Source organism: Myotis nattereri (genome assembly GCF_964212035.1).
Source record: "Myotis nattereri genome assembly, chromosome: 4".
NCBI lineage: Eukaryota > Metazoa > Chordata > Mammalia > Chiroptera > Vespertilionidae > Myotis > Myotis nattereri.
Window position 1 is genome coordinate 99,032,046 of NC_138079.1, and position 17,866 is coordinate 99,049,911.

Here is a 17,866-nt window from a genome sequence, read left to right on the forward strand (position 1 = left end):
TCTCGAGTCACACATCTCAGGGATTCATTTCCTGTTGTTGTAACATACTACCACAAACAGTGGTTTAAAACAACACAAATTCATTACCTCCCAGCTCTGGAGGTTGGTGTCTAAATGGGTTGGCAGGGCTGTATTCCTTCTGGGGACTGTAAGGGAGAAACCATTCCTTGCCTTTCCAGTTTCTATAGGTCATATTCTTTGGTTCATGCCCCAGAACATCCCTTTAATTTCTGCTTCCATCTTCACATCCACATCTTCTCTGCCTGCCTTCTTGCTTTTCTCTTATAAGGAACCCTGTGATGACATTGGCCCCCATGGGTAATCTCCCCAGCAAAATTCTTAATCACATCTGCAAAGAACCCTTTTGCCACTTAAGGTGACATATTCGCAGGTTCCAGGGATTAGGATGGAAATATCTTTAGGGGCTATGATTCTAAGCCAACCACAACCAGTGAGCAGAGAAGCCAGAATTGGGACTCAGGCATTCAGATCCCAGAGTCCTTAACCATCATGTTATGGGGTTTCCTTTGCTGGGATCCCCGTCTTACACCCTCCATCCCAGTCTGAAATCTCAGATTCCTGTTGCAGAGGGAGGGAAGGTATTTTTAAACCAACTAGAATGTTCTCTTGTAAAAATGGGGAGAGAGTGGGGTGCAGCCACTTTGGAAAACAGTCTGGCAGTTTCTCAAAAAGTTACATACGGTGTTATCATATGACCTAACAATTCCACTCCTAGGCATACACATAAGAGAATTGGAAGCAAGTGCTCACAGGCTTGTGCACAACTGTTCACAGCAGCACTAACCACAATAGTCAAACGGTGGAAACAGCCCAGTGTCCATCAAGTGATGAATAGAGAAAACATGGTCTCTCCATACAATGGAATATTATTCATAAAAGGGAATGAAGCACCGACTTGCTACATGAGTGAACCTCAAAAACATGATGCCAAGTAAAAGAGGCTAGTCATAGAAGGCCACATATTGTATGATCCCATTTATATGAAACGTCCAGAACAGGCAAATCCATAGAGACAGAAAGCAGTGGTTGCCAGGAAAGGGGGATGGGCGACTGAGTGCTCAGTGGTTATAGGGTTTCCTTTTGGGGTGAGGAACATGTCTTGGAACTAGGTAGAGAGTGGTTTTGCAACCTTGTGAATGTACTACTAGTGAATGCTACTGATCTATTCACTTTCAAATGGCTGATGATTAATTTTATGTTATGTGAACTTTATCTCCGTTGGAAAAAAGTGGGGAGAGAGGCCAATAACTCAGCCCCTCCCCCCCCCTTGGCCTGGCTGGGTGATAAAAAGGCCCACGGGCCTCTTCCCTCCCCACTGGCCCTCAGTCGTACAGTCCAGACCCCTGGGTGCCTCGTTTCTTGTTTGTGATTATGAAAGTAAAACCACCTCATTAACATCTGGGAAACTCCAAGGTGTTAAAAGACAAAACCAACCAAAGAGGCCCCAGACCCAAACAGCAATGATGGGTAGAGGAGGGTTCAGGCAAGTCAGACCCCAGATTCGGGTCCTGGTCCCAGCTTTTAACACCCACCAATGTGTGTGTGACCTGAAACACGGCCCCTGACCCCTCTCTGCCTCAGTTTCCTCATCTGTGTGAGAGAACAGTGTCCCCTCTCTTCAGGTTGTTGTGAGGACTGATGGACACACTCGGCACAGAAGTGTCTCCAGCTCAGTGACGTTCACGAGAAACAGGCACTAAGTGGCCATGTGTGGCTCTCACTCATGTTGTGGCTGGGGTTCCCTCTAGTTCTTAGCTCTTGGTGTACATTTGGGTTCACCTGCCGTCCTCACTCTGCTCAGACCGCTTTAGCCTCCCCTCCACTCGCCCAGTCACCATAGCCAAGAGTGTCTTGCAAATGACTGCCGCTTTCTGACCCTCCAGTTCACAATCGCTGAGACTTTCTTCCCAACATTTTTCAGAATCCCATGTCACTCACATGTGATGGTTTTCCTGGAGAAAGTGATGGTCTTCCTGCAGAGAGGCTATTTCTGTAGGGGACATTCCCAGAAGCAGAATGTGCCCCGGCTCAAGGTCATACCACGGGTCACTGGCACTCCTTGGTCATCTGCGCCTAAAGTTCTCATTTGCTTTGATGAGGCCAGCCTTGCTGAATCCCTCAAGAGCCGTGGAGTTGTAACTTGAAAGATTTTTCTGCTGGGAATGGAACCATGTTCAGAGCAGACTCTTGTCCCTGTCCTGCCCTGGGCCCTGCCCAGCCCTACTTCCAGCCTCCAAGCCTTGACAATGAAGGTTAAGCCTCTTGTCAGATGTGTAGACAGTGGGGGAGTAGAAGAGTATGGGCAGAGAGGGACAGAAGGCTGGTTGGAGCACGGGACAGGTGTATTGGGCAGAGTTGAGTGGATGGACAGAACAACCCTAATCGTTTACTGGCACACAGTCACGCCCTCCCCTTCACTTTCTGCTTTCACAGCTGAAGAGTAGCTGCAAGAGAGATCTTATGATCTGCAAAACCTGAAAACTATCAACATCTGAGACCAAGGATTGCTTAGGGCTTGCAAACTCAGGTGCCAGAAAATAGGTGAGAAAAAAGTGAGATGGATTTGGTATAAGAAACATCAGGGAGCCCGGCTGGTGTGGCTCAGTAGTTGAACGTCGACCTATGAACCAGGAGGTCAAGGTTCGATTTCTGGTCAGGGCACATGCCCAGGTTGCAAGCTCAATTCCCAGGAGGGGACATGCAAGAGACAGCCAATCAAGGATTCCCTCTCATCATTGATGTTTCTATCCCTCTCCCTTCCTCTCTGAAATCAATAAATTTTTTTTTAAAGAAACATTAGGGAAGGCTGAGAACTGTAGAAAATTGAAGAGCATATGGCCCAGCTAGAGAGCAGCTTGAATCAGCGATGGGCTGGGCCCAGAGTTGCCAGGGCTTACAATCTCTAAAATAACATTGGAAATCTAGATCTTTGTGTGAATAAGAAAAGAGACCAGAGAAGATGAGCCCGTAGCCTCAGATTTCATCTCTGCCATTTCCTCATTGTGTGACCTTGAACAATCCTTGAACAATGCCCTTGACTCATGTATAAACGGGGTTATCTATAAACAGTATAGTAACAGCACATGTTTCATGGGCTATGATGATTATTAAATAAGTTCTCCTAGCCCTAACCGGTTTGGCTCAGTGGATAGAGCATTGGCCTGCGGACTGAAGGGTCCCAGGTTCGATTCCCGTCAAGGGCATGTACCTTGGCTGCGGGCACATCCCCAGTAGGGGGTGTGCAGGAGGCAGCTGATCGATGTTTCTCTCTCATCAATGTTTCTAACTCTCTATCCCTCTCCCTTCCTCTCTGTTAAAAATCAATAAAATATATTTTAAAAATAAATAAATAAATAAATAAATAAATAAATAAATAAATAAGTTCTCCTTCTATGGCCCCTAGAACAATGCCCGGTGATTAAGTATTTGCTAAATTGATGCTTTGATTTTTCAATGCCGCCAATTTAAAGCACTATGATACCAGCAATGGATAGACCAAAGGAAGCACATGGATGTTCTGCTTTAGGTCATAAGTTTGCATCCCCTGGCAGAGTGGCTAAGGGAGATGAACTTGGAAGCCAGAGAGACTGGCTGAATGAAGCCCAGATCTGCCACACATACCATCTAGGTGACCTTGGGCAAGGGACCTGCCCTGGGCACCTGGGTTCCTGTCTATAGTCCTAGGCCAGCGGTTCTCAACCTGTGGGTTGCGACCCCTTTGGCGGTCGAACGACCCTTTCACAGGGGTCACCTAAGACCATCCTGCATATCAGATATTTACATTACGATTCATAACAGTAGCAACATTACAGTTATGAAGTAGCCACGAAAATAATTTTATGGTTGGGTCACAACATGAGGAACTGTATTTAAAGGGCCAGAAGGTTGAGAACCACTGTCCTAGGCCAAGGTCGTTGTGAGGATTGCAGGGTAGTGTCTCGAACGGGCCTGGAGGAGCAGCTTACCTGTCCCTGCCCTCGGCTCCCTGCTGCAGAGGAGCCCCCAGGTGGTGTCACAGGGAGCAGTGGGGCTTTGATTCTTCAGTTAACTGTCACCCTCTCCCCTCCCCCTCACCACAAACACCAGGATCTTCCAGGACAGGGCAGCCCCTAAAACTCCCACAGGAGCCCAGGGCCTCAGGTGCCACACGAGGCTGCTTCTCTCTCTGTCTCTGACAGATCGGCCGCTGGGCTTTGCTGGGGTAGGGTCTGAGCAGAGAATCTTCCTGGGCATGGCTGGGTCTGGAGTGGGAGCTGGGGTACAGGAGGAACAAACCCTGGGAAGGTGCATATCGGATGGGAGTTCAGTCTCCCTCCAGAGGCAGCTCCCCTGGGCACCGCTCACCAAACCCCTTGGGCCATGGGCGCCTGGAGGATAGACGGACCAGGGGCATAATGTGTGGGAGTACCTGGAAGCAGAACTGAGTCAGGGTTCAAAATGAGAACTCAGATGTTCCTCCTGGGAGCCCCAGCAACCTCTTCTCCCCACCTCACCCAGATACCAGGCATCGTTGGGCCCTTGGCCCCATGGACCCCCTAAGGCGATCCCTCTCCCCCTGCTCATCAAGGCCCACCTCCTGCGAGATGCTTGGTTATGTGGGCATCGAGGCCGTGCTGGACCAACTGAAGATCAAGGCCATGAAGATGGGTTTTGAGTTCAACATCATGGTGGTGGGTGAGTGAGAGGCGGGGCTCACAGGAGGACCAATGGGCCAGGGCGTGTCTCCTCACCTCTTGAGGCCTTATAGTTGAAAATCTGGGAAACACTGAGTTGAAAGACAAAAATCACCCATAAAGCCGCAACCAAACCCAAACAGAGCAGTAAAATCTAGGCCGAGGCAGGAAGTGCTGAACACCCCACTCAGATCCTGGTCCCAGCCCTAAGCCCACCAACCAGCAGGGAGGGATCTTGTGCACAGCCTCTGACCTCTCTCTCTCCACCTCAGTTTCCTCATCTGGCTTAACACAGTGCCTGGCGTTTAGTAAGTTTTCCCCGGGTCAGTTTATGTGGAATTACTTCTTTTTTTTTTTAATTTATCTTTATTGTTGAAAGTATTACAGATGGCTCCTCTCCCCCTGCCCCCCTCCATTGACTCCCTCTACCCAGCACCTGCCCTGGAATTGCTTTCTTATATATTCACAATTGATTTTGTAGGTCAATGCTATACTTTTTAATTTTTTTAAAATTTATTGATTAATTTTAGAGAGACAGGAAGATAGGGAGAGAAAGAACATTGATTAGTTGTTCCACTTATTTATGCATTCATGGGTTGATTCTTATATGTACCCGAACCAGGAATAGAACCCAAAACCTTGGTGTATCAGGATAACACTCTAACCAACTGACTACCCGGCCAGGAAACTACTATACTTTTAACAAAACAAACTAGATACAACAGGACACAAAATATTGGAGTGTGTATCTCCAATTAAGGACACTATTCTAAGGCAGCACTGTATAATAGAAATGTAACATGAGCCATATGTGTAATTTTTTTTCAAATATGTAATTTTTAAATTTCCTAGTAGCCACTTTTTAAAAAGTAAAACAAAGTAAAATTTTGTTGTTGTTAATCTTCACCCGAGGATATTTTTCCACTGATTCTTCGAGAAAGTGGAAGGGAGGGGAGAGGGAGGGGCAGAGAGAGAGAAACATCGATGAGAGAGAGACATATTGATTGGTTGCCTCCCTCACGCGCCCAGACCAGGCGGAGGGGATTGAGCTTGCAACCGAAGTACGAGTCCTTGATCAGAATCGAACCCAGGACCCTTCAGTCCAAGGGCCGATGCTCTATCCAATGAGCCAAATTGGCTAGGGCAGAAGAAACTAATTTTATTCATATATATATATATATATATATATATATATATATATATATATGTTATTGATTTTTTACAGAGAGGAAGGGAGAGGGATAGAGAGTTAGAAACATCCATGAGAGAGAAACATCCATCAGCTGCCTCCTGCACACCCCCTACTGGGGATGTGCCCGCAACCAAGGTACATGCCCTTGACCAGAATCGAACCTGGGACCCTTGAATCTACAGGCTGACGCTCTAGCCACTGAGCCAAACTGGTCAGGGCAATCATCTATTTTATTTAACCCAATATGTGCCAAAATGCTATTATCTCAACATGTAATCCATCTAAAAATTCATGATATCTTTTACGTTCTTCTTATGAAATCTATAAAACCTGGTTTGTATTTTCCATTGAGAGTACATCTCAATTCAGATTTGCCATATTTCCATGTGGAATAGCTAAGTGTGGCTTCTGTGTTGGACAGAACAACCCTAAGGACAATTTGGTTACATACACAAAGGTGTGTCCTGGGTTTACAGTAGGATGTTTCCTAGTGGGAGATGTCGTCCACAGAGTTGGAGAGGCACCTCACAACCCACAGGCAGGATGCAAGAACCTCTCCAAGTAGCTAAAGAAGCCAGACACAGAAGAGCAGCTGCTGAGTGATCCCCTAGGTCAGTGGTCGGCAAACTGTGGCTCACTAGCCACATGCGGCTCTTTGGCCCCTTGAGTGTGGCTCTTCCACAAAATACCACGTCCGGGCATGCACATACAGTGCAATTGAAACTTCGTGGCCCATGGGCAGAAGTCGGTATTTTGTGGAAGAGCCACACTCAAGGGGCCAAAGAGCCACATGTGGCTCGCCAGTCGCAGTTTGCTGACCACTGCCCTTGGTCAAAGGAGGAAAGAGCTGCCTCTGCTGTTATAAGCTAGGAGAGTGGCAGTCCCTGGGGGACGGGGTTAATAGTTGCTGAGATGGGGCATGAGTGAGCTTGGGGGGAGCTGTGTGTTTTGTGATCTGGTGTTTCGTACACAGGTTGTTTCATTTGTGAAAACTTAAACTGCCCATCTTATATAATAAAAGGCTAATATGCAAATAGACCAAATGGCAGAACAACCAAACAACCAGTCGCTATGACATGCGCTGACCACCAGGGGGGAACATGGTGGGCGTTGGCTGAGGTGGGATGGGGAAGCAGGTGAGAGGGGGCACTAGACCAAGGTGGGCGCTGGTCGCGGTCATGGGGGCGAGCCTCTGGAGGTTACTGAAAATTCTTTGCTCCCGCGTACCGTGGTCCCGCCAGGCGCTCGCACCTGCTGCCAGCGCTGGCCCTGCTCACACCCGCTGCCGGCACAAGAGCCGCCATTTGCACCCACTGCTGGTGCCTGGTGCCAGTCCGGATCACTCAGCACCATCAGCGGCGCCTGTCGGTCCTGATCACCCCTGAGGACCTTCCACCTCCGCCCTGCTCCTGAGGGGTGATCGGGCAGCAGCCGCCACTCGCACCCGCTGCTGGCACCAGTCCCAATTGCTCCACACCGTCAGCAGGTTCAAGTGGGGCCGGTGCCAACAGCACGTGGGAGCAGCAGCAGCAGAGCGGGGCTGCCAGCAGAAGGGACTGGGGCCGTGGTGGGAGGGGCCAGACAGGGGCACGGAGGATGGGCCGAGACCCGCCTCTGTGCCTACCGCAGCCTCGTGGCCCACAGTTCCTTTCAAGGTGCACGGATTCGTGCACTGGGCCCTTAGTCAACACATAAATGGATAAACGCAATGTGGTCTGTCCATCCTGTGGAATATTACTCAGCTATGAAAAAGAATGAAACAGTGCCCTGGCCAGGTGGCTCATTTGGTTGGAGCATCGTCCCGTACACAAAAAGGTAGTGGATTCTATTCCCTGTCAGAGAACATACCTAAGTTTCTGGTTCAATCCCTGTTTGGGGCACATGGGGGAGGCAACCAATTGATGTTTCTCTCTCGCAAAGATATTTCTCTTTCTCCCTTTCTCTCTCTCTAAAATCAATAAAAACATATCCTTGGGTGAGGATTTTTTTTTACAAGAATGAAGTGGTAACATATACTACAACATGGATGGACTTTGCAAACATTAAACTGAGTGGGAGAAGCCAAATTCAAAAAGACAAATATTCATGAATCTATTTACATGAAATACCCAGAGTGGTAAATCCATAGAGACGGAAAGTAGATTGGTGGTTACTGGAGGCTGGCAGAGGGAAGTGGCTCCTTTAGTGAACAGAGTTTCTTTTGGGGAGGCGATAGAGGTGGTGCTCAATAGAGGTGGTGGTTGCACAACACTACTAATGCACTAAATGCTACTGAATTGTTCACTTTAAATGGTTACTGGTTGCCAGCTGATATGGCTCAGTGGTTGCCCATCAACCTATAAACCAAAAGGTCATGGTTTGATTCTTGATCAGGGCACATGCTCAGGTTGTGGGCTCGATCCCCAGTGTGGGGCCTGCGTGAGGCAGCCAATCAATGATTCTCTCTCACCATTGATGTTTCTATTTTTCTCTCCCTTGATCTCTGAAATCAATAAAAATATTTTTAAAGAACAATAAAATAAAAAAAAATGGTTACTGATTAATTCTTTTATTATATGAATTTTGCCTCCATAAGAAATGGGGTAAGCATTGAGGTGAACACTTAGGATAGTATGCACTTTTTTATATTTATGTTATACTTAGAAAACTGTTTACTTTCTAAAAAGATTTATGAGTTTGAGAAACACTGCCTAAAATATCCACCATTATTGCTGTCATCTGGTTACTCCCAGGGCAGAGTGGGCTGGGCAAGTCCACGATGGTGAACACACTGTTCAAGTCCAAAATATGGAAGTCCACCCCATCGGGCCTGGCGCTGGGGCCCATGCCCCAGACGCTGCAGCTGCACTCGATGACCCATGGTGAGTGAGGCCCCACCCTCACCCCTACCCCCACCTTGTCCCACCCAGTCCAATCCCTTCCTCCCTCCACTCTCCTCCACAGTCATCGAGGAGAAAGGCGTGAAGCTCAAGCTGACCGTGACCGACACGCCTGGCTTTGGGGACCAAATCAACAATGACAAGTGGTGGGTCCTCTGGAGTGGGCGGAGCCCTGGTTACCCCGCCCCTGCCCCTGCCCCTGGAACATTCCATCCCTGGAACAGCCTGACTGTGGTATCTTGGAGCCTCAGTTTATTCGTTTGTGTAATGAGTGCATACAACTCTCCCTCCAAGATTGAAGGGAGTCAGCGGGTAAAGGTTTTAGCTGCTGCCTGGCACCCAGTAAGCACTCAGGAAAGGCATAAGCAGGGGGTAGAAGCCCACACTCGGGACCCCTGGGTGAGACCACTTTCCAGCTGCACAACCTGGAACTAGTCACAGAAGCTCTCTGAGCCCCGGTTTCCGTTGTGACTTGGGAAGGATGACACCCACCTTGCAGAGCTGTTCAAGGCTCTAAATGAGACAGACACACAAAATCAGGACCGGCTGCATAATCTGTGGGACCCAGTTCAATGAAAATGTGGGCTCCCTTGTTCAAAAATGATCAAGAATTGTAAGAACAACCGCAGAACAGTCCACCAAGCCTGGGCCCTTCTCAGTACAGATCCCTAGGCTCCATGCACTCCACTGAAGCTGGCCCAGCACCACATGCTTTGTTGAGCATTTGCTACGTGCAAGCTCTGTTCTAGAGCAATAAACAAAACTGGTGAACATCCTTGCTTACATGGAATTTACCTTGTCACAGGGGTGAAGGACAGACAATGAACAAAATAATCAGTTAATCCGAGAGAGAGCTTGAACTCTATCATCCAAAGAGGACATTTCTGAGAGCGAAACGGGTGCAGAGCTGTAGGGGGTTGCAATTTTAAGCAGAGTGCTCAAGAAACACCTCCCAGAAAGGTGACATTTGGACACAGATTCCAGGAGATGAGAGCCACGTGGACATGGGGGAAGGAGTGTCTGAGGCTGAGGGTGGCATGTGCAAAGGCCCTGAGGTAGGCAGGCTGGTGTGGCTGGCAGGGCAGGAGGAATAGGGAGAGGAGGAGGAGACGGCAGGCAGGAAGCAGTGGTGAGATAGTATAGGGCAGTGGTCAGCAAACTCATTAGTCAACAGAGCCAAATATCAACAGTACAACGATTGAAATTTATTTTGAGAGCCAAATTTTTTAAACTTAAACTATATAGGTAGGTACATTCTTATTAAGTAGGATACTCCTACGGCTTAGGAAGAGCCACACTCAAGGGGCCAAAGAGCCGCATGTGGCACACGAGGCACAGTTTGCCGACCACTATACTATAGGGCCCTGTAGGGCAATGTAAGGACTGGCTTTTGTTCAGTCCCTAGAGGCTGAGCAGGAGAGGAACACGATCTAACTCCTGCTTTTGGAAGGATCTTCTTGGCTGCCATTGACAACAGCCCACAGAGAGAAGGGGCCCAGGGAGAGGAGTCAGGCAAGCCCTCTGCAGTCAGGCAAAAGTCCACCATGGTTTGAACCAGGCCAGCGGCAATTTCTCTTGTTTAACGCTCACTCTCCCCACCCCAAAGTAGGTATTCTTATTGTCCCCATTTTATAGACAGGAAAGATGAGGCCTCAGCTCAAGAATGGCAGAGGGACTCTCTGATGATGCAGGGAGTAAAGATGAGGAGTATACTCAGGTGCCCAAGCACCTCAAGTTGTGCGAGACCAAAGGTCCTGTGTCCTCGGCAAATGGGTTAATTGGTCATCTGCAGGGGCGACTACCCAAAGGACCCAGGGAGACAGGTGGGGCTCCTGGGCACAGCCCTGAGGTCGGGTCCATCCCCCACCCCAGCTGGGACCCCATCCTGGGCTACATCAATGGACAGTATGAGCAGTACCTGCAGGAGGAGATCCTCATCACCCGCCAGCGCCACATCCCTGACACCCGGGTGCACTGCTGTGTGTACTTCGTGCCGCCCACTGGGCACAGGTGAGGTGGCTGGGCCGACCACGGCAGAGAGGAGGAGCGGGGAGAGGAGAAGGAGGGGTTCCCAGCATGGGCTGTGGGCTGGCATCCCCTCACTCACACACTTGCTGCTGCCACTACCACCACCATCACTGTCCTGCCTGAGCAGCCTGCGGCCCCTGGACATTGAGTTTCTGCAGCGGCTGTGCCGGACTGTGAACGTGGTGCCCGTGATCGCTCGGGCGGACAGCCTGACCCTGGAGGAGCGAGAGAACTTCAGGCGCACGGTGATCTGGGTGCCTGAGGCGAGGATGGGGCTGGTGGGGGTGGGGAGGAGCCAAGTGCATAGGTTGACGGAGGTTCCCGGGCCCCCAGATCCAGCACAACCTGAGGACTCACAGCATCGATGTGTACCCACAGCAGTGCTTCGATGAGGACGTCAATGACAAGATCCTCAACTGCAAGATCCGGGTAGGAGGCTGTGGGGCAGGGAGGCTGGCGGGACAAAGGCAGAGTGATTTTCTTCCCTCTCATTCTTTCCATCTGAAGATTGTACTGGGAGAAATGTCATCTGTTTCTAGCAGATGTGACTCTCTAAGGTGAGCAAGAAGTAAGTCATAGCAACAACCCACAGAATAAGAGGAAATGTTTACAAATGCCATATCTGATAAGGGACTTATCTTCTGATTGTAAAAAGATCTCTTACAAATCAACAATAAAAGACAACCCAGTTTAAGAATGGGCAACGGCTCTTGAGTAGACATTTCCCCCAAATACTTTATAGGAATGGCCAATGAGCATATGAAAAGATGGTCGACATCATCAGCCATAAGGGAAATGCACATCACTTCACACCCCTAGGATGGCTATTAGCAAAATGAGAGATAATAACAAGTGTTGTGAGGACGTGGAGAAATGGAAACTTTCACACCTTGCCGGTAGGAAGGTCAAATGGGTACTGTAGCTTTGGGAAACAGTTGGACAATTCTTCAAAAGGCTAAACGCTGCCCTGGCTGGTGTGGCTCAATTGGTAGAGCACTATACCATGTACCAAGAGGTTGCTGGCTCCATACCCGGTCAGGGCACATGCATGGGTTCTGGGCTTGATTCCCAGTAGGGGGCATGCAGGAGGCAGCTGACTGATGTTTCTATTTCCCTCTCTCTAAAATCTCTCTCTAAAATCAATAAGAAGACTAAGAAAAAAGGTTATACACTGCTCAGCCAACTTGGCTAAGCGGTTGAGCGTTGACCTATGAACCAGGAGGTCACTGTTCGATTCCTGGTCAGAGCACATGCCCAGGTTGTGGGCTCGATCCCCAGTGGGAGTTGTGCAGGAAGCAGCTGATCAATGATTCTCTCTCATCATTGATGTTTCGATCTCTCTCTCCTTCCTCTCTGAAATAAATAAAAATATTTTTTAAAAATAGAATATCTCAAAAGGTTAAACACTAAGTACCCCGTGACCCAGTAATTTCTCTCCCAAAAGAAATTAAAACCTGTGTCCATGTAAAAAACGTATACACAAGTGTTTATAGTAGATTTATTCACAATAGCCAAAAAGTGGAAACAATCCAAATGTCCATTACCTTGTGAAAGCATAACCAAATGTGGTCCATCCACACAATGGAATCTTACGGCTGTAAAAAAGAATGAGGTTCTGAGAGGTGCTACGACCTGGATAACCCTTGAAAACATGATGCTCCGTGAAAGAAGCCAGGCACAAAAGGCCGCACGCTGTGTGAGTCCATTATCGGAAATGTCCAGAATAGGCAAATCTATAGAGACAGGAAGTAGATTAGTGTTTGCCAGGGGCTAGCAGGTTTCTTTTGGGGACCATGGAAATTCTCTGAAAGTAGATTGTGCTAATAGTTGCACAATCTTGTAAACATACTACAAACAACGGGGCTGCCCCTTCAAAAGGGTGCATTTTGTGGTATGTGATTTATATCTCAATAAAGCTGTTACACAAAAGAAAGAGGAAATAGCGCACATCTTCATTTTCTCTGAATTAACTGAATTCCAACTCCAAGCCCCATCCCGCCATCCTAATGTTGTAATGTACCCCGCGAATAACACACAGGACGCAAAATCAAATCAATGAGTCATGTAATCAATAAAGCCAGCAACTTCGAGGGAGATGCGGCTGCAAATCTCGCAGTGCCTGCGTGAGGGCAGGAGCCATCTTATAAAGGCAAAAACCACATCCTGCTAGACGTTGGAATGTGGAATTATCTTGCGAAAGCAGTTTTACAGAAGCAGAACTGAGCAAAGTTAATAATCTTTAAAGGTTATCTATAGTTTCAGTTCCTGGAGCCAGTGAGTCACCGGAAAGTATTCCCAGAGCCACTGAGTTAAGGAAAGCAATTTTGTGGTTCTGGTCCTCAGACACAGGAGAATAGCCTGTGTGATGTGGGCTGGCAACATAATGGGGTGATTTATGTGAGTTTCCAGGTCTCGGTCTGGAAACTGAGGTAACCACCTTATTGTTTAAGCAAGCAGGTGTAGAGAAGCCAGAGCAGCAGGGTTACAATTCAAACAGCAGTTCTTACCCGAGATGAACGTTGCTGTGCTTCATTGCTTCACTGAGGGTGCGGTCAGTGTCAGTCCCCTGGAACCTGGGAAGCACCTGCCTCATCCATGGACAGCAGACCTCAACTCCCGCCCTGGGGGCCCTGCCAGCGCTTTCGCTTGGACTAGAAAAAGGCAACAGCTGCCTTCCCAGTTGCGGGCCCACCCTGATGTCAGCCCTACACGCTCATGACCAGTTGCCTTTGTGCCCTGCACAAACTGCGCATCCATACACGGAGGACCTGCTTCCCACCTGGCACCCAATTTCTCTGCACATCCCCTCTCCCTCCCCACCGGAGCAAGGAACAGGATCCCCGTGAAAGATTCAAAGCGCCCGACCTTCACCAGCTCTGCATTCTGTCCTGAGGCAGGCAACGACGACAGCCTGGCCACAGCCTGAACAGAGATGGACGGAGCACAGGGAGCACCTTCTCAAATTAATGTCTCAGTAAATCATCCAACAGAACATTGATCCAGGGTTTAGTTGCTACCGGCAGGCGCATAAGAAGTGTACAACAAATGGTTACTATTATTAGCATCAAATTACAAATTAATTCTAGCGATAAAGACAAACCCATATACAGCACTTTGGAGTTTACAAGGTTGAATCTCCACTTCCAGTCAGGAGCAAGTAAACAACTAGAACTGAGTACAGGGTTTAGCACACATTTCTGTGACAGGCCAGATGATGGTGAGTACGGATCTTATGCTGTGTGGGCCAAGCTGGCTCTCGCAATGACTCAGCTCCGCTGTGGTAGCGTGAAAGCCACATAGACAACAGTAACTGAATGGACAGGGCTATGTGAAACTTCACAGAGGGAAACAGGAGGTGGGCCAGGTTGCCTGTGAGCCAGATGTGGCCAACCCTGGTTTACCAAGTTATCATGTTGAATGTGATCACTGTTCCTGTTTCATAGGTAAGAGACTGGCGTCAGCAAGATTTTAGTAACATGGCTATTAGTAACCACAGTTTCTAAGGGTTACTCTGCTAGCCCTTAATAATGCTAAGCACTTCCCAAACATTCACAAAGCTCTAAGTCAGTGCTATTAAGACTCTCACTCTGCAGATATGGAAACTTCGGCACTGATTCGACTTTGCATCTTCTAACTCATTAGTATCTTGTGCTCTTTCTACCACTTTCCCCACCAAAGACAGCCCCACCCCCCACCTCGGGATCTTTCCTCTCCACATGCCTGGCAAGGCCAACCTTCTGGTCTTGTCCCCTCCCCAAAGGACCGGATCCCCTTTGCTGTGGTCGGGGCTGACCGAGAGCACGTGGTGAACGGGAGGTGTGTGTTGGGCCGGAAGACAAAATGGGGCATCATTGAAGGTCAGTGCAGGTGCTTGGGGAGGACACCGGTGAGAATGGGTTGGAGACCAGGACACACCCTCTTGCCTTTGGGACCCTCAGCACCTCTCACAGGGCCCTAGTGATTAAACCCACAACCAGGGAAGAGACAGACCTGGGATCAAGCCCCTTCACAGCTGGGAGGCCTCAGGCAAATTACTGACACTCTGGACTTCAGTTTCCTTTTTTTAAAAAATCCTTGTTTATTTTTCCATTGATATTTAGAGAGAGTAAAAGGGAGGGAAGAGAGAGAGAGAGAGAAACATGGATGTGAGAGCGACACATGGATTGGTTGCCTCCCACACACACCTCGAACAAGGCCAGGGATTGAGCCTGCAACCAAGGCACATGCCCTTGACCAGGATCGAACCCGCGACCCTTCAGTCCGGAGATCAGCACTCTGTCCACTGAGCCAACCGGCTCGGGCTGGATCTCCGTTTCCTCACAGCAAAATGAGCACGATGGCCACATAAATGTCCTACGGTAGCTGGAGGGCGCAGAGCCGCCTCTTTGGACAGTGTTCGGCACCCAGGATTTATGGAAGGCCTACTATGTGCCAGGCATACTATGTGCTATTCCTAAGAGGGAGACAGGGAAAATAGGACCAACAGGGTTCCTGGCCCCATAGAGCTGGCAAGATGACGACAGGTGGGAGAAGCATGATGAAGGAAATACGTGGGGTGGGAGAGGTGGGCTACCTCAGGGAGCAGAGAAGGATAAAGATAAGACTGTCAGGTAAAGGAGCAGCAGTCAGAGCCTGAGTCCTGATGTAGCAATATAATTATTAAAAGTAAAATATAATATGTATTATTCTTATGTATATACTATATTATCTTATGTATATTATACTATATATAAAATCATGTACATACATTATATTAAATGTATATTTATATACAGTATATACAATATGTTAAATATATACTATATGTATACATTATATTATGCCATATATATACATAGTATACATTATATTGTATATACAATATAATATGTAAGATAAGCGATCAGTGGATTGACTGATCTAACAACTATTTGTAGGAGCCACTGGGGTCACAGAAATGAATGAATGAATCAATCAATCAATCAATCAATCAAGAATGGGAGGTGGGCCCTGGCTGGTGTACTCAGTGGTTAGAGCACCGTCCCACAAACTGAAGGGTCTCAGGTTCGATTTTCAGTCAAGGGCACATACCTGGATTGCTGGTTTGATCCCTGCCTTGGTCAGGGTGAGCACAGGAGGCAATCAATCGATGTGTGTCTCTCACATCGATGTTTCCTTCTTTCTCTCTCTCTGACTCCCTCCCTCCCTTCCTTCCACTCTCTAAAAATCAATGGAAAAAAAATATCCTCAGGTGAGGATTAACAACAAAAAAGGAATGGGAGGTGGGATAAGACAGTAAGAAACGTGGGGGAAAGATGGTGGTGGGTACAGGTGGCATACAGTAGGCGCTTACTTGGTGCTAAGTATCCTATCTTGCAGTGGAGAACATGGAGCACTGTGAGTTTCCCCTCCTGAGAGACCTGCTCATCCGGTGAGGGTGCAGGGGGCCCAGGGCAGTGGTGGGCAGGGGGTGGCAGTGGCCAGCTCAGGCTGACCTGCCGTCCCTCTCCCAGTTCCCACCTCCAAGACCTGAAGGACATCACCCACAATGTCTACTACGAGAACTACCGTGTCTGCAGACTCAACGAAAGCCACATGCTGCCCCGGGGGCCCGGCTGGGTGAACCTGGACCCGACCCCTGCCAATCCCCCGGCCATCCCTGGGCCCTCAAAGGGGTGCCGATGGGCCCAGGACAATCCCTCCGAGGAGTACTGAACACAGCACACCCAAGTGCTCAGCAGCCCCCACACACACCTGTATACTAGGACATGTATTAAAGGTGGACATTGCTTTTTATGACAAGCTGTGCTTTGAAAACAAAAGGAGTTTTGTAAATGACTTCTTTGAGCTACCCTCAAAAAAGATGGGTTCTTTTTTAAGTAACAGCATGACACCCAGGCCCTGGGGCGTCATGAAGCCCTGGTGGGGTGTGCCTTGATGATGGACTCCCTTCTGCCCCAGAACTAGAGTCGAGTTCCAAATCAGACTCTGCCCTCCATCCTGACCCTCCCTCCAGCCCAGGGCCGGGCCCAGGGTGTCATAACACTCCCATCTTTGACCATCTTCCCCCAACACTGTGCCCCTGCCCCTGCCTTCCTACCCTGCCGACCAGCACAGTGAGACACAGCTCCAACTCTGGAGTCTGGCAAAGCTGATGGACATCCCGGTGCCACGTGATCTTCAGCAAGTCACTTGCTCTTCCTGGGCCTCAGTTTAACCTATAAAACGGAATGGTAGCATCGCTCTCATAGTGTTGTGCGAACAAAAGTGAGTAATTTGTGAAATGTGCCTGCCAAGGCCTGCAGAAGGCTCTCAGACAGAGGTGAGGAGGACAGGAAAGAGCTTGGTTGGGGTGGAGGATGTGCCTGCAGAATGTGTGAGCACTTCCAGGACTTTCCAGAAACCTGGAAAATAAAGGGACTTCAGCCGGCTGGGCTGGGCTCAGCGGTTGAGCATTGACCTAGGAACCAGGAGGTCACAGTTCGATTCCTTGTCAGGGCACATGCCCGGGTTTCCGGCTCGATCCCCAGTGTGGAGCATGCAGGAGGCAGCTGATCAATGATTCTCTCTCATCATTGATGTTTCTCTCTCTCTCTCTCCCTCTCCCTTCCTCTCTGAAATCAATAAAAATGTATTTAATAAAATAAAATAAAGAGAAAATAAAAGGACTCCATAGAAGCCTACCTGGTTGGGGCCTGAAGCTCGGTTAGTTTGGTTAACCAAAGGATAAGTGACTCCTATAATCCAAAACCCAAGCGCCTGGAGGGAGAGAGCATGTGGTGAGCTCCCAGTGAGTGACAATGGGTATATTGGGTCCTTCAGAAAACAGATCCAATAGGACATGTACTAGTATATGGAGATATACATTATGGGAATTGGCTTACACAGTTACGGAGGTAAGAAGTCTTAACGATCTGCCATCTGAAGCAGGAGACCCAGAAAACCAGTGGTGTCATTCTGTTGGAGTGGGAAAGCTTAAGAATCAGGAACCAATGGTGTAGGTGCCAGCCAGAATCCAAACACCTGAGACCCAGGCTTTCTGATGTCCAAGGGCAGAAGATGGATGTCTCAGCTCTAGCAGAGAGAGCAAATTC

General features: G+C 48.6%; 1 protein-coding gene across 1 annotated transcript; it reads left to right on the forward strand.

Moving 5' to 3' along the window:
• Nucleotides 1–4,547: 4,547 nt before the first annotated feature.
• On the forward strand, nt 4,548–16,487 carry SEPTIN12 (septin 12; the record flags this gene model as incomplete). The annotated part of the gene is made up of 9 exons (XM_081090281.1): nt 4,548–4,695; nt 8,619–8,747; nt 8,830–8,911; nt 10,638–10,775; nt 10,921–11,038; nt 11,127–11,222; nt 14,554–14,650; nt 16,152–16,203; nt 16,286–16,487. 9 exons carry the CDS (start codon nt 4,548–4,550, stop codon nt 16,485–16,487), a joined length of 1,062 nt encoding a protein of 353 aa, XP_080946407.1.
• Nucleotides 16,488–17,866: the final 1,379 nt, after the last annotated feature.